General features: G+C 40.7%; 2 protein-coding genes across 2 annotated transcripts in view; one reads left to right on the top strand and one right to left on the bottom strand.

Annotated features, from left to right (window-relative positions):
- pde4ba (phosphodiesterase 4B, cAMP-specific a) overlaps positions 1–12,820 on the bottom strand; it is a 166,609-nt gene that overhangs the window by 115,803 nt on the left and 37,986 nt on the right. The gene's annotated exons all lie outside the window — the stretch shown is intronic.
- On the top strand, positions 4,582–5,981 carry LOC309474033 (zona pellucida sperm-binding protein 3-like). Its single transcript, XM_082136288.1, has 4 exons — positions 4,582–5,130; positions 5,207–5,328; positions 5,415–5,518; positions 5,594–5,981. Exons 1-4 carry the CDS (start codon positions 4,708–4,710, stop codon positions 5,773–5,775), a joined length of 831 nt encoding a protein of 276 aa, XP_081992414.1. The 5' UTR covers positions 4,582–4,707; the 3' UTR covers positions 5,776–5,981.

Raw genomic sequence — 12,820 nt, 5'->3', positions numbered from 1 at the left:
GTTATGGGGGCATTAACCTAAATAGTGTCTTTGTGCCTCTTAACAGACACAAAATGCAATTAAAATGTCTGTCCAACATGAACAGGGCCCTTACATGACAACAAGATGCGTTTAGCAACTTAGCCATTGTTTAAACTCACCTAAATAGTGTTTTAGACGGCTAGCTGTAGTCTCGCGCTGAAGTCCCGTGGGAACTCAGTTGTAGCCGGAAAAAGTGCGCTTTTTTTTTCTTTTTCAAACCACTTCAGCGGAAATCCCGCCCTGCAGCTGATTCCAAGGTTTTCTTTGGTCATGTCAATCGTCACTGTAACCTAAACCAATTAAATCAGCTGCAGGGCGGGATTTCCGCTGAAGTGGTTTGGGGGAAAAAATCACGCACATAGTGCAGGTGGGAGGAGCGTCGTGTTCCGGCTACTACTGAGTTCCCACGGGACTTCAGCGCGAGACTACAGCTAGCCGTCTAAAACACTATTTAGGTGAGTTTAAACAATGGCTAAGTTGCTAAACGCATCTTGTTGCCATGTAAGGGCCCTGTTCATGTTGGACAGACATTTTAATTGCATTTTGTGTCTGTAAAGAGGCACAAAGACACTATTTAGGTTAATGCCCCCATAACTGCCGTTTTAGCTGAATGGGAGCTCTGGGCATTAACTGTAACAGCTCCGCGTTGCAAGCACCGATCCGGTTCGTTTTTTTTTCTATAGACAGTACTCACAAAGGTAAAACGATCAAGATTAACTTAAAAATTCACCGGAGTTCTCCTTTAAACATATTTATTCAGTTTAGATATGCGCCACAAAAAGCCTATTTGGGGGTGGGGGGCATATTGCTCAAGTAATTTGTGGGGCAGGCCTATTACAACACTAAAGGGCATTTCAATAGGCCTTTTACAACACTAAAGGGTATTTCAATAGCATCATATCCTTTCTGGTGCTTACTGGATGCTTTTGCTTTATTATTGGGGGTTCAAGTGTGAAAACTCTATTGTAGTTGATAAAATTTCCAAATAAGAACTTGAAACTTTGTACTTTGAGGGAAGGTAGTATACCCACCCTGTCTGTCACCAAGGCTCACCCCAATCGACCTGATGGTGGCACCACTGATCATTTCTGCTAAAACAGCTATCCCTCTTGTACACATGTATGGGGGCAGTCTGTGGTTGTGAAAAATGATGTGCTATAAAATGAAAAAAAAAAAAAAAAACACAAATATGGCTTTAGCTATGCGACAATCAGTCAGATTGACTTGAAACTGGCATGCGGTGTCTTTGTTCAAGGTGTTGCTATATTGTCTGAGGACATCCGTGTATCTCAAAATACATGGCTGCCATCAGCCAATGAATATTGAGCTGTCAGACTTCGGCTGCGTCTGAAATCGCATCCTCTGAGTAGGTAATTATTTCACAATCTCTAAAAAAAGTACATTCTATACTGTTAAAGGTGCTGTATGTAATTTTTTGACTATTCTAAAGCATAAAAATACCATAATGTTTCAGATATTTAGGAAACATTCTAAGTTTACATGCCTGTTTCTCTGAAAAACAATGCTACAGCCAGTTATTCTACTTTGAAATGTGCATTTCGGGAATGTCTGTTTTTGTTTTTGTCTGTGTGATTCCGTCCATTGCCAATTTAACCAGTAGTATTTCAACACCCCAGGTTGCGAGTTGCCATAAAACACAGTTGCTGTGTCTCAATGTATATACTATCCATCCTAAACAGTATGTGAGATTAAAATAAGTGTGTCCTAAAGCATAGTATGTTGAAAAGAGTATGCCAGAAGTCTCCGGATGGTCTACTATTTCCTACACTGGGAAAGAGCATCTGTCAGCCCCATCGATGTTAAAGAATATGGCTATGGCCAAAAATAATTGGATATATGTAAATATATTTATGTATCATATTTATTTATTTATTTTTTGTCCTTACTTGCAGAAATACTACACTTAACCAAGGCTCCCCCAATCGACCTGATGGTGGCGCCACTGTGATCAAAAGTATGTAATGGCTCAGAACTCATAAACCATTTGTCACAGGCTCAAGTGTCTTATATCATTGGAATGCTTGACAAAGCATATTGGATTTTATGTCGTCCTGGCCAAATTTTCAGTATTTTTTTCAAGAAAACCTACTTTTGTGAGCTAATCCTAGGTCGAAGATCGAATTAACGCTAGATGTTTTACTATAAATTACAGACATGGCATCTGAGGACTATTTCTCATTTTTCTCAGTTATTTTGCTTTATTTCCAGATTCAATCATAGGCTCGTTCTTACATAGAAAAGCACGTTCGCAAATGCGCAGTCTTCAAAAACGGTGCTTTAAATCTCTTAAAAAACTAAAAGATGTAAATGACATTTGTATGTATTCTAAATAAAAGACACAGGTTGTACTGAATGTCAGCTTGCTTATTTTGCTCAAGATAAGGATTTATTTAGTCCACATGTCATGCAAACTAGAAACTATGCTTCTAACCACAGGTGGAGAGCTGTTGTTCCAACTACACAACTTTGCCATGCTGTTTGCGAATGTTCGTTAGAACGATGGTTTCGGGAAACACTGACTCGTTGAACTATGCTGATAACGACGGAACTTGCGAACATAGTTAGCTAATGGTGCTTTTGGGAAACGCACCCCAGCATAGTTCAAAACAATAATAATGAATAATTTCTGAACATTGACTTTCAGTCTTAATTAATCTATTTCTCATGGTTTCTCAATAGATTTTATAAAAGTAGGCTATAGAATAGAATAACATAGTTCTATAGGGTTGTGCCCCACCTGCACAACTAATTTAAACCCTGTTAGTGTCTTCTGCTGGTTAAATAACATATATAAGATTAAAATAATATCATATTTGTTGAATTTTAAATTAACAAAAACAGAGATGAAAAATCTACTTCAGTGAGAAATGTACTTTTGCTATGGTTAAATAAATGGTCAGTGATATATTTCAGAGATTTTTTTAATAAAGAAAAAAATTATAATCTCGATATAGTGCTGATATGGCAACTAGTAAATACACCAAGTTTTGTCATGCAAGCATGTGTGGAAAGTTTTAAACCATGTGTGTTACAACTAGCCTCGCTCACCCCATGTATGAATATGTGTATATGAATATAAACTGGATTTACTACATTCGCCATGTTTTTCAGTATAGATATAGTTGGAAATAAAAATCTATGGAGTTTGTTAAACATGCTTTAAACACAAAAAAAAAAAGAAAAGAAAAAGAAGTTCTTAATGTTCATTAATGAGCTTGTCTTTTGTTCATACCTGTTAATATTTTAAATTAAATTTTTGTAGTAGACTGTTCAGATTATAGTCTTTTGGTGCTGACCAGCATATAGTATAGTTCGAGAAAGAATGAAGTCTACAATTAATCCACAAATACTCTGATCAACCTAAACATAACAGTTGTAATGTGGAGAAAACATATCAGTGAATCTATAATAAAATAATGTTATGATCCTGCATTCCTTTGGTTGTGAACTAAATTTCTCAATTTCAGTCCCTTGTGAAGATTGATGTTGATGTGAGGGAAGAACGTTTGTTACAATCTAAACCTGAAACAAACTAAACTTTATTATTTTGAATAGTGTATAATTCTTTCTGGCCATGTTTCTGAATTAATAAAAAAGGAAGACACAAAAAGACTTGGGGTTGTTTGTGTTTCAGGGAATTGGGCCCCGTTTACACGATGGGAAAACGCAGATATTTCCCTGCGTTTTGGCCTGTCATTTACACGAAAACGCCGTTTTTATCCCAGAAAACGATTATTTCTAAAAACTCCGGCCAAAGTGGAGATTTCTGAAAACGCCGGTTATGTGTTGCCGTGTCAACTGGGAGAAACGGGGTTTTAGGTTCTCAAACGTCACATTATGCGCCAGAAAATGCTTACGTCATGTGAGCGCCCTATGTTTAGAGTTTGTTCCATACTGTCTATGAGTTTGTTTGGCTACTATTTGATCATGGATGCTGTTAAAGTGGTACTCATTTTTACTTTTGTGAAAACGCTTTTGGCCTGTTTGCATTTGCTTCGCTGTCTGTCCACACGAACGAACCTCGCGCCATGTCTATTGTTTTGAAAGGAACAGGAAGTCGCTCGTGCTATTCGTCGTTGTCGATTTTGAGGATTCTGATTGGCTTGCATGGCTTTATCCTTCTCCTTACACTGCCGCCCCTTTGTATTTATGCGGGTTGATGTAAACGACAACTTTTTTTGAAAACGATATTGTGTGCACGATGTTATTTTTGAAAACGGAGGGGGAGAAATATTCGTTTCTCTAAATACCCGGCTATGTGTAAATGTGGCCTTGATCTGTCATTTTGATATTTAAAATAAGCAATTATTTGGTTTAGCTACTAATTACATGACCTTATATGGTACATCATTTAGAACCAATGACTTTCACCTGTGTTATATTGACTGAGTAAATTGGCAGGTGCAGTGAAAAATTATGCTTGTCAGGAGAGAGGTGGAGCCATTCTGATTTACATCTGCATAAATGTGGATGGTAGCACCCTCATGTGTCATTGAAACAAGCTTGGCAATAATGGGGTTGTGGCAGGTTGGATTTGGATTGGTTTTTATTTTTGCACTTGAATTTTCTGAAGCACAATGGCGACCAAGAGCAGCACATAATCAGAGTCCAAGCGAGTTTAAGCATGGAACTTTAGCTCAAGCTTTTCGACAGGCTGATTCTAGGATGTCTTTGGTTCCCAGTAACACTGTATTTTCACCACAAAGGTTTCCCGCTCAGTTTCCTGTCCAGGCACCTGTTGGGACTGACTTTGGAAGATCTTCTCAAGATCTTATGGGTGTTCAATTAAAAGAACTGCTGCAGAATCCAGTGGCGAAACTGACGTGGAGCTTTCCAAGTCTACCAGAGGAACCACAGCAGCCAGATGTTCCTTTTGAGTTGCCTTATCCAGTCCCTGCCAACAGTGTAGCTGCTCAGTGTGGAGAGAATTCAATATATGTGGGAGTGAACAAGGACTTCTATGGGACTGGGCACCAAATGTTGTCCTCTGATATTACACTGGGAGACTGTACTGCAACTGGAGAAGATTCTTCTACTCAAGTGCTGATCTTTGAGTCTGAACTGCATGGATGTAGCAGCACATTAATGGTAAGGTTCTGTTGTGACAATCATAGGTATTCTGAACCATCCATGTGACTGTTGTTCTATTAACCTTTCTCTTTAGGTGACTGAGGATGAGCTTGTCTATAGGTTCAACATTATTTATACTCCACAAGAGGCTTCATATGGTGTTCCTATTATCAGGAGCAGTGGTGCGGTGGTTGGTATTGAGTGTCACTATCCAAGGTGAGGATTCAATAAACTCAGGCTCACTGGATGTTCTAATCCTGCCATTCATGGACAAGAGATGACTGCTTGTTTAACTCCTACAGAACACATAATGTGAGCAGCGATGCCTTAATGCCCACTTGGATCCCATATGCCTCAACTAAGGTTGCAGAGGAAGTCTTTGTCTTCTCCCTCAAGCTCATGACTGGTTGGTGTAGGCCAAACGTATTTGTAGTAAGCCTGTGAATCATCTTTAAGACTTATCTTTATTTTATTTTTTTAGATGACTGGAAATTTGAGAGACCTTCTAACCAGTACTTCCTGGGTGACATGATAAATCTTGAAGCATCAGTGCTGTTGTATAGCCATGTTCCCATCCGTGTGTTTGTGGACAGCTGCGTGGCTACTGCAGTCCCTGATGTTGCTTCTGTCCCCAGATACTCCTTTATTGAGAATAATGGGTAAGAGGTGCTACCTCATGTATCCCAGCTTCCAGAAGGGTTGCGTGACTTCTAACTGGGTTTGGTTTACAGGTGCTTGGTTGATGCCAAGCTCACAGGCTCCACGTCTCACTTTATGCCCCGGACTCGAGGTGATAAGCTAGGGTTTCAGCTAGAGGCGTTCAGGTTCCAGCAAGCAGACAGTGGGCTGGTATGTATGTCTTGTAGTTGTGTAACTATGTATGATATGCTGCCATGGTGTACAAACAATTGTCTCTGCAGGTCTACATCACATGCACTTTGAAGGTGGCTACTGCAACCTCTCCAAGTTTTGAACAGAAAGCTTGTTCATTCTCTGCTAATGGGTATGTTGCCTGCTAGATGAGTGTACAGGTGAATTAGTTGCTTTAACTTAATTGAGGGTTTGTTTTGTCAGGTGGGTGTCTGCAGATGATTCTGACCAGGTGTGTGGCTGCTGTGACACAACTTGTAGCATCAGAAGTGGAAGTGATCAACTGCTTAAAGGTTTGGCCTAACTCTGATAACTTGTCGTCATGCATGGCTTTAGTTCTCACTAATCATTTGTTCCTCAGATCTACGCTGGGAAAGAGCATCTGTTGGCCCCATCGATGTTAAAGAATATGGCTATGGCCAAAAATAATTGGAAATGTGACTATTAATAAATGTTGTTAATATATTTGGTTTTTGTCTTTACTTGCACAAATACTACACTTAAAGGAGAACTCCGGTGAATTTAAGTTAATCTTGATCGTTTTACCTTTGTGAGTACTGTCTATAGAAAAAAAAAACGAACCGGATCGGTGCTTGCAACGCGGAGCTGTTACAGTTAATGCCCAGAGCTCCCATTCAGCTAAAACGGCAGTTATGGGGGCATTAACCTAAATAGTGTCTTTGTGCCTCTTAACAGACAAAATGCAATTAAAATATCTGTCCAACATGAACAGGGCCCTTACATGCTAAACGCATCTTGTTGTCAACTTAGCCATTGTTTAAACTCACCTAAATAGTGTTTTAGACGGCTAGCTGTAGTCTCGCGCTGAAGTCCCGTGGGAACTCAGTTGTAGCCGGAAAAAGTGTTTTTTTTTTTTTTTTTTTTTTAAACCACTTCAGCAGAAATCCCGCCCTGCAGCTGATTCTAAGGTTTTCATTGGTCATGTCAATCGTCACTGTAACCTAAACCAATTAAATCAGCTGCAGGGCGGGATTTCCGCTGAAGTGGTTTGGGGGAAAAAAATCGCACACATAGTGCAGGTGGGAGGAGCGTCGTGTTCCGGCTACTACTGAGTTCCCACGGGACTTCAGCGCGAGACTACAGCTAGCCGTCTAAAACACTATTTAGGTGAGTTTAAACAATGGCTAAGTTGCTAAACGCATCTTGTTGCCGTGTAAGGGCCCTGTTCATGTTGGACAGACATTTTAATTGCATTTTGTGTCTGTTAAGAGGCACAAAGACACTATTTAGGTTAATGCCCCCATAACTGCCGTTTTAGCTGAATGGGAGCTCTGGGCATTAACTGTAACAGCTCCGCGTTGCAAGCACCGATCCGGTTCGTGTTTTTTTTTTTCTATACAGTACTCACAAAGGTAAAACGATCAAGATTAACTTAAAAATTCACCGGAGTTCTCCTTTAAACATATTTATTCAGTTTAGATATGCGCCACAAAAAGCCTATTTGGGGGTGGGGGGCATATTGCTCAAGTAATTTGTGGGGCAGGCCTATTACAACACTAAAGGGCATTTCAATAGCATATCCTTTCTGGTGCTTACTGGATGCTTTTGCTTTATTATTGGGGGTTCAAGTGTGTATGCTGAAACCCTATTGTAGTTGATAAAATTTCCAAGTAAGAACTTGAAACTTTAAACTTTGAGGGAAGGTAGTATACCCACCCTGTCTGTCACCAAGGCTCACCCTAATCGATCATTTCTACTAAAACAGCTATCCCTCTTGTACACATGTATGGGGTCAGTCTGTGGTTGTGAAAAATGACGTGCTATAAAATGACTGTTTTCGTCTGTGTGATTCCTTCCACAGCCAATTTAACCAGTAGTATTTCAACACCCCAGGTTGCCATAAAACACAGTCCCTGTGTCTCAATGTATATACCATCCATCCTAAACCGTATGTGAGATTAAAATAAGTGTGTCCTAAAGCATAGTATGTTGAAAAGAGTATGCCAGAAGTCCCCGGATGGTCTACTATTTTCGTGCTCACTATAACAGCTAATATTGCCTACATCCCATTGTGCTTTGGAGGACCCAGTTCAGAACTACAAACATGAGTAAAAAGTGTTAAACTACAAAACATGGTGGATATGTGCGACCGACAGTGAGAGGTTTCGAAAAATGTTTGAGTGACTAATCAAAGTTTAACCTGATAAAAAAAAAAATATATATATAGTTAAAGGGATGGTTCAGAGTAAAATCAACCTAGGGTCCTTTGCACCATGACCTCGAGCCAAACACCCCCCCAGAAGCCTTTTTTCCCTTGGTCGAACATTATTAAAGTTAGAGCTTATTTAGAGAAATCAGCCGGATGGCTTAGTGCAGGTGCTAATGGATCCTAGGCTGTATCACGTAAATTACCCCACTAATAATGTCCAGAATGGTACCAAACTTCGACAGTAGTACAAATAGGATTCTGTACTCATAAAACGAGGCATTGGAAAGTTTGTAAGTACATCAGGAGTTTATTTAAAACACTTGCCTGGCGGCTCATGCTACTGCTAACCCGGACGTCGACATCACTTCACTGGTTTGGGAAAAGCATGTAAAAGTCCTGGCAGAAAACGATGCATAAGGATGTAGTGTAACGACGAATTATAATTTTTTCCAAAGTGTTAACAACTTAGTGTTAACTAATAGGATGTCACCCTGTAGCCCAAGACCGGTTGCCCACTGAAGCTAAGCAGGGTTGAGTCTGGTTAGTAACTGGATGGGAGACCTCCTGAGAAAACCAGGTTGCTGCTGGAAGAGGTGTTAGTGAGGCCAGCAGGGGGTGCTCACCCTGTGGTCTGTGTGGGTCCTAACGCCCCAGTATAGTGATGGGGACACTATACTGTCAAAGAGCACCGTCCTTCGGATGAGACGTTAAACCGAGGTCCTGACTCTCTGTGGTCATTAAAAATCCCAGTATGTCTTTCGAAAGAGTAGGGGTGTAACCCCGGCATCCTGGCCAAATTTGCCCAGTGGCCTCTGTCCATCATGGCCTCCTAATCATCCCCATATACTGATTGGCTTCATCACTGTCTCCTCTCCACCAGTAAGCTGGTATGTGGTGGGCGTTCTGGTGCAATATGGCTGCCGTCGCATCATCCAAGTGGATGCTGCACATTGGTGGTGGTTGAGAAGATTCCCCCCTTCTATGTAAAGCGCTTTGAGTGCCGAGAAAAGCGCTATATAAATGTAATTAATTATTATTATTAATTGTTGCAAACTGGTACTACCAACAAAATATTAGTGCATTCCTGGAACTGGGCGTCGTTACACTACATCCTTATGCATCGCTTTCTGACAGGACTTTTACGTGCTTTTCCCAAACCAGTGAAGGCCAAATATGAAGATTTATTGCAGAATTAAGATGTCCTCTACGAGCTCATGATGTCAGGCAAAGGACAACTAATCTGCATTTGACCGATCTAAACATTAGCTCATGGTAAACAAATCATTTTGTGATTGGACAGCATCCTCCTAAGTTGATGTTATCCAGCCGATTGGCCCAGCCCTGTTTGTGACTCAGAATTATAGCGTTTTGTCCCCGAATGAACTCTGTGGGAGAGCACAGGAGCACGACGGAGAAATCAGACAGACCAGGGATGACCAAGGTGACCTCCTGAGATTCCCTGTCTTTGGAACAATCTGCGGTCAGTGCCTGCAGTCAAACGAGACCACATTCTTTTTTAATTCATTAGACTAATGCAGCATCACTCTGAGCTATAAAACAGCCCTGTGTTCTAAAGACAACCTTTTCTCCTTCAAACTAAAAATTACCCAAAGCACAGACACTCAAACAAAATATCTTCGACCATATGGTGTTTGACTCTCTCTGACTTTCTTTGAAGAAAAAAAAAAAAAAATTCAGTATTTGGGGATTTGAAAGCCTCCACATGTCAGTCAGACGGTCCTCAGGTACAGAACTGAGTTGGTGCTATACTGGAAGACTGGTATTGTTGCCTTTTTTAATCGACTTTTGAGCATGTGTCTACAATAAACATGATTCTATATACAAATCCCAAGTGTAAAGACATACTTTCACAACTAATTATACGTAATCCTAACAAATATAATGAGGTAAGCAGCTTAACTATGTTCAGTACCTTTGTGAATGGGTAGTCCAATTATCCCAAATTAGATAAAGAGAATCATTAAAAGTGACTAGAGAGACCCATCACACTATGCATGTGAGTTCAGGGGGCTACTCAAACCAACAGTTCAATAAATTGGACACACACCTAACAGAGACTAATTTACATTCATGCATTTGGCAGACACTTTATCCACAGCATCTGTGTTAATATGAATGAATTTTCTGTATTTATTTTTCACAGGAGTTTTACCTGCATTTTGAATTTTTGCATTGTTTTGTGTATTAGGAAATGGCAGAAAATTACTAATACTTTTTCTGTTTTTCTACAGATATTTTTCCTATAGTGTTAAGCAATACAAAACATACTTTCTGAACTGACAGCATATCAGATTCTGCAGACAGAATTGTAAATAATGCATTTCACAGAATTAGGATTGTATCCACTAATAATAAACAATAAAAATAGTAATTCATTCATTTCTCTAAAGGGATACTTCAGGATTTAGCATTAAGCTTTGTATTAGTAGATAACCTGTAGTATTTTCGAATTACCGTGCTTTCCACCCTCATATCCCCCTGAGACGAAAGATTTATGTATTTTTTGTCTGGAAAAAATCCTCCGATGACGCAAAAATCGTCATTTTGCATCATCGGAGGATTTTCTGGCCAGAGGCTAAAGACTACAGCCAGTAGGAGGGGCTGTCCCGCATGTTTTCAACCCGCCCATAGAGGGTGGGATCTCACTCACACAATGTACACATAGTTTCAGCCATCTTTTTTTGGAAGCTAAGCTAGCAGGCTCTTGTTCTGTGGAGAAAGCTGAGTAGTAGGAGAAAGCTGAGTAGTAGGGGTTACCATCCTCTTTTTCCCGGACATGTCCGGCCGTCGAGATTGTCCAAAATGTCCGGGATTCTGCTTTTGCTTTCTGCAGTCGCCGTTCATTGTTTACATGCACACCTTTTGTTTCAATCTAACTGAATTCATTCCGATTGCTGAATCTGAATGTAGTGTTTACATGAACGCTAAACAAGTGATCGGTTGATGTGCGTTTTAACATTGCAAAGAAAATTCCCGCACCTCCGTGAGAGATACGAGACCGGTGCGTCTCACAGGTGTCGCTCATCAGTAATCACGCAACCGGCCTCGCGTCGTTCTCCCGCTGCCCTCAGCCTCGTCCTGCTCGCCACAGTAAACAAAATGAATGGCGACTGTAGAACGCAAAAGCCGAATCCCTGACGTTTTGGGCGATCTCGAAATCCCGGGCAGACTCGTCACGGAGACTCACTAGTAGCTAAGCCTTGTTGTTTAACTGCGCTCTCTTACCGGTAGGCTTGGCTTGGGAGTAGCCTCCTAGGGCAGCGAAGCAAGTGCATTCTGGGAGTTGTTGTCTTTCATCCACATAAGCCAAAAATAAATTGTCTGACTTTTCTGTCTAAAAAAGCTCCAAATTCAAAAATAATTTCACATTTCTTCTACATAAATGACCCATTTTAAATACACATTCATCTTTCCAGAGGTGAAGTATTCCTTTAAGCACCTAAAAAAAGTGACTAAAACACTCACAAAGTTCTGAGCTTTCAATGGCTAAAACATGACAGAAGCCCTTTCAGATAGCTAGTCCAAGACTTGGCTTAGCAATCCAAAATAAATTGACCAATACAAATTATTAAAACAAACAGAGAAAAACCTAAACCTCAAACATTGGACGGAAGCAACATCACAAAAAAGTACATTGGAGTGCTACATGTATCTATCGCCAAACAAAGAGTCAAATTGGCATAATATTTGAGCACAGTGACTATGTAAAGTACCCAAAGATACATGCAGAAAGGGACAGAAGAGAGAAAAGTAGACAGAGAAAGATGACAGGCTGTGTCCCCAGTGCACACAAATGAAGTGGAAACAGAAGTGTACTTCTTGACCTCATGTTTGAACTACGCACAGACCAGGGAGACTTCTTTTCCAATTTCACAGCCCAGCACAAAGACTTCCATCTGAAAGCATACAAGGACAAACTCTCATGCCTGCAAGGTGAAACTCTAGCAAGCTAATAACTGGCTGCAAGCTATACAGCATGTGATCCCCTGACATGACAAAAGAGCAACCAGCAAGGACCACCAAAAAGAAATCATATTTTTTTAACCAACATTTGTGCCTTCATTGTGGAGCTGATGGACATCTGATGTCAGAGTGCCCTGTGCGACCACCTCACCCAGCGATGAGTAACATTCATGTACATCCCCCAAAAAATTCAGTTCAATCCCAAATTGCAAATCAGAAACAGTTTTTGTGCACTTAAAGGTCGCCTGACGTAGATGGCGCGTTTGGACAGAAGAAGAGACAGAGTCCTTTATTAAACTCAGGAAATACAAAAGAATTATGGGAATACTGGATTCTAAACCACAAAGAAATGCCACAATCAAGACCTCGAAGCAGATAAGAGGGTTTACGCAAGCATTAACGCTTGGATAACACGCCTACGTCTGCCCATCATTACATTTCAGCAAAGGCCCTTATTGACTCAGGCGAAGTTGAATGGAAGACCATCTCATAACACCATCAGGGCACTACGAATATCGGGTCATGCCGTACAGGCAGTCCAACTCACCCTCCGTGTTCTACACCTTCATGAATGAGGTGTTCCGGCAGCACCTCCATCGTTTCGTGATCATCTACATTCACATTATCCTCATCCACCCACATTCCGTGGCAGACCAACTGGTGTGGGAGCTGTGCTGTCGCAGC

Source organism: Leuciscus leuciscus (genome assembly GCF_965113295.1).
Source record: "Leuciscus leuciscus genome assembly, chromosome: 14".
In the NCBI taxonomy this organism is placed as follows: Eukaryota; Metazoa; Chordata; class Actinopteri; order Cypriniformes; family Leuciscidae; genus Leuciscus; species Leuciscus leuciscus.
This window is presented reverse-complemented; position numbering and strand designations above follow the sequence as displayed.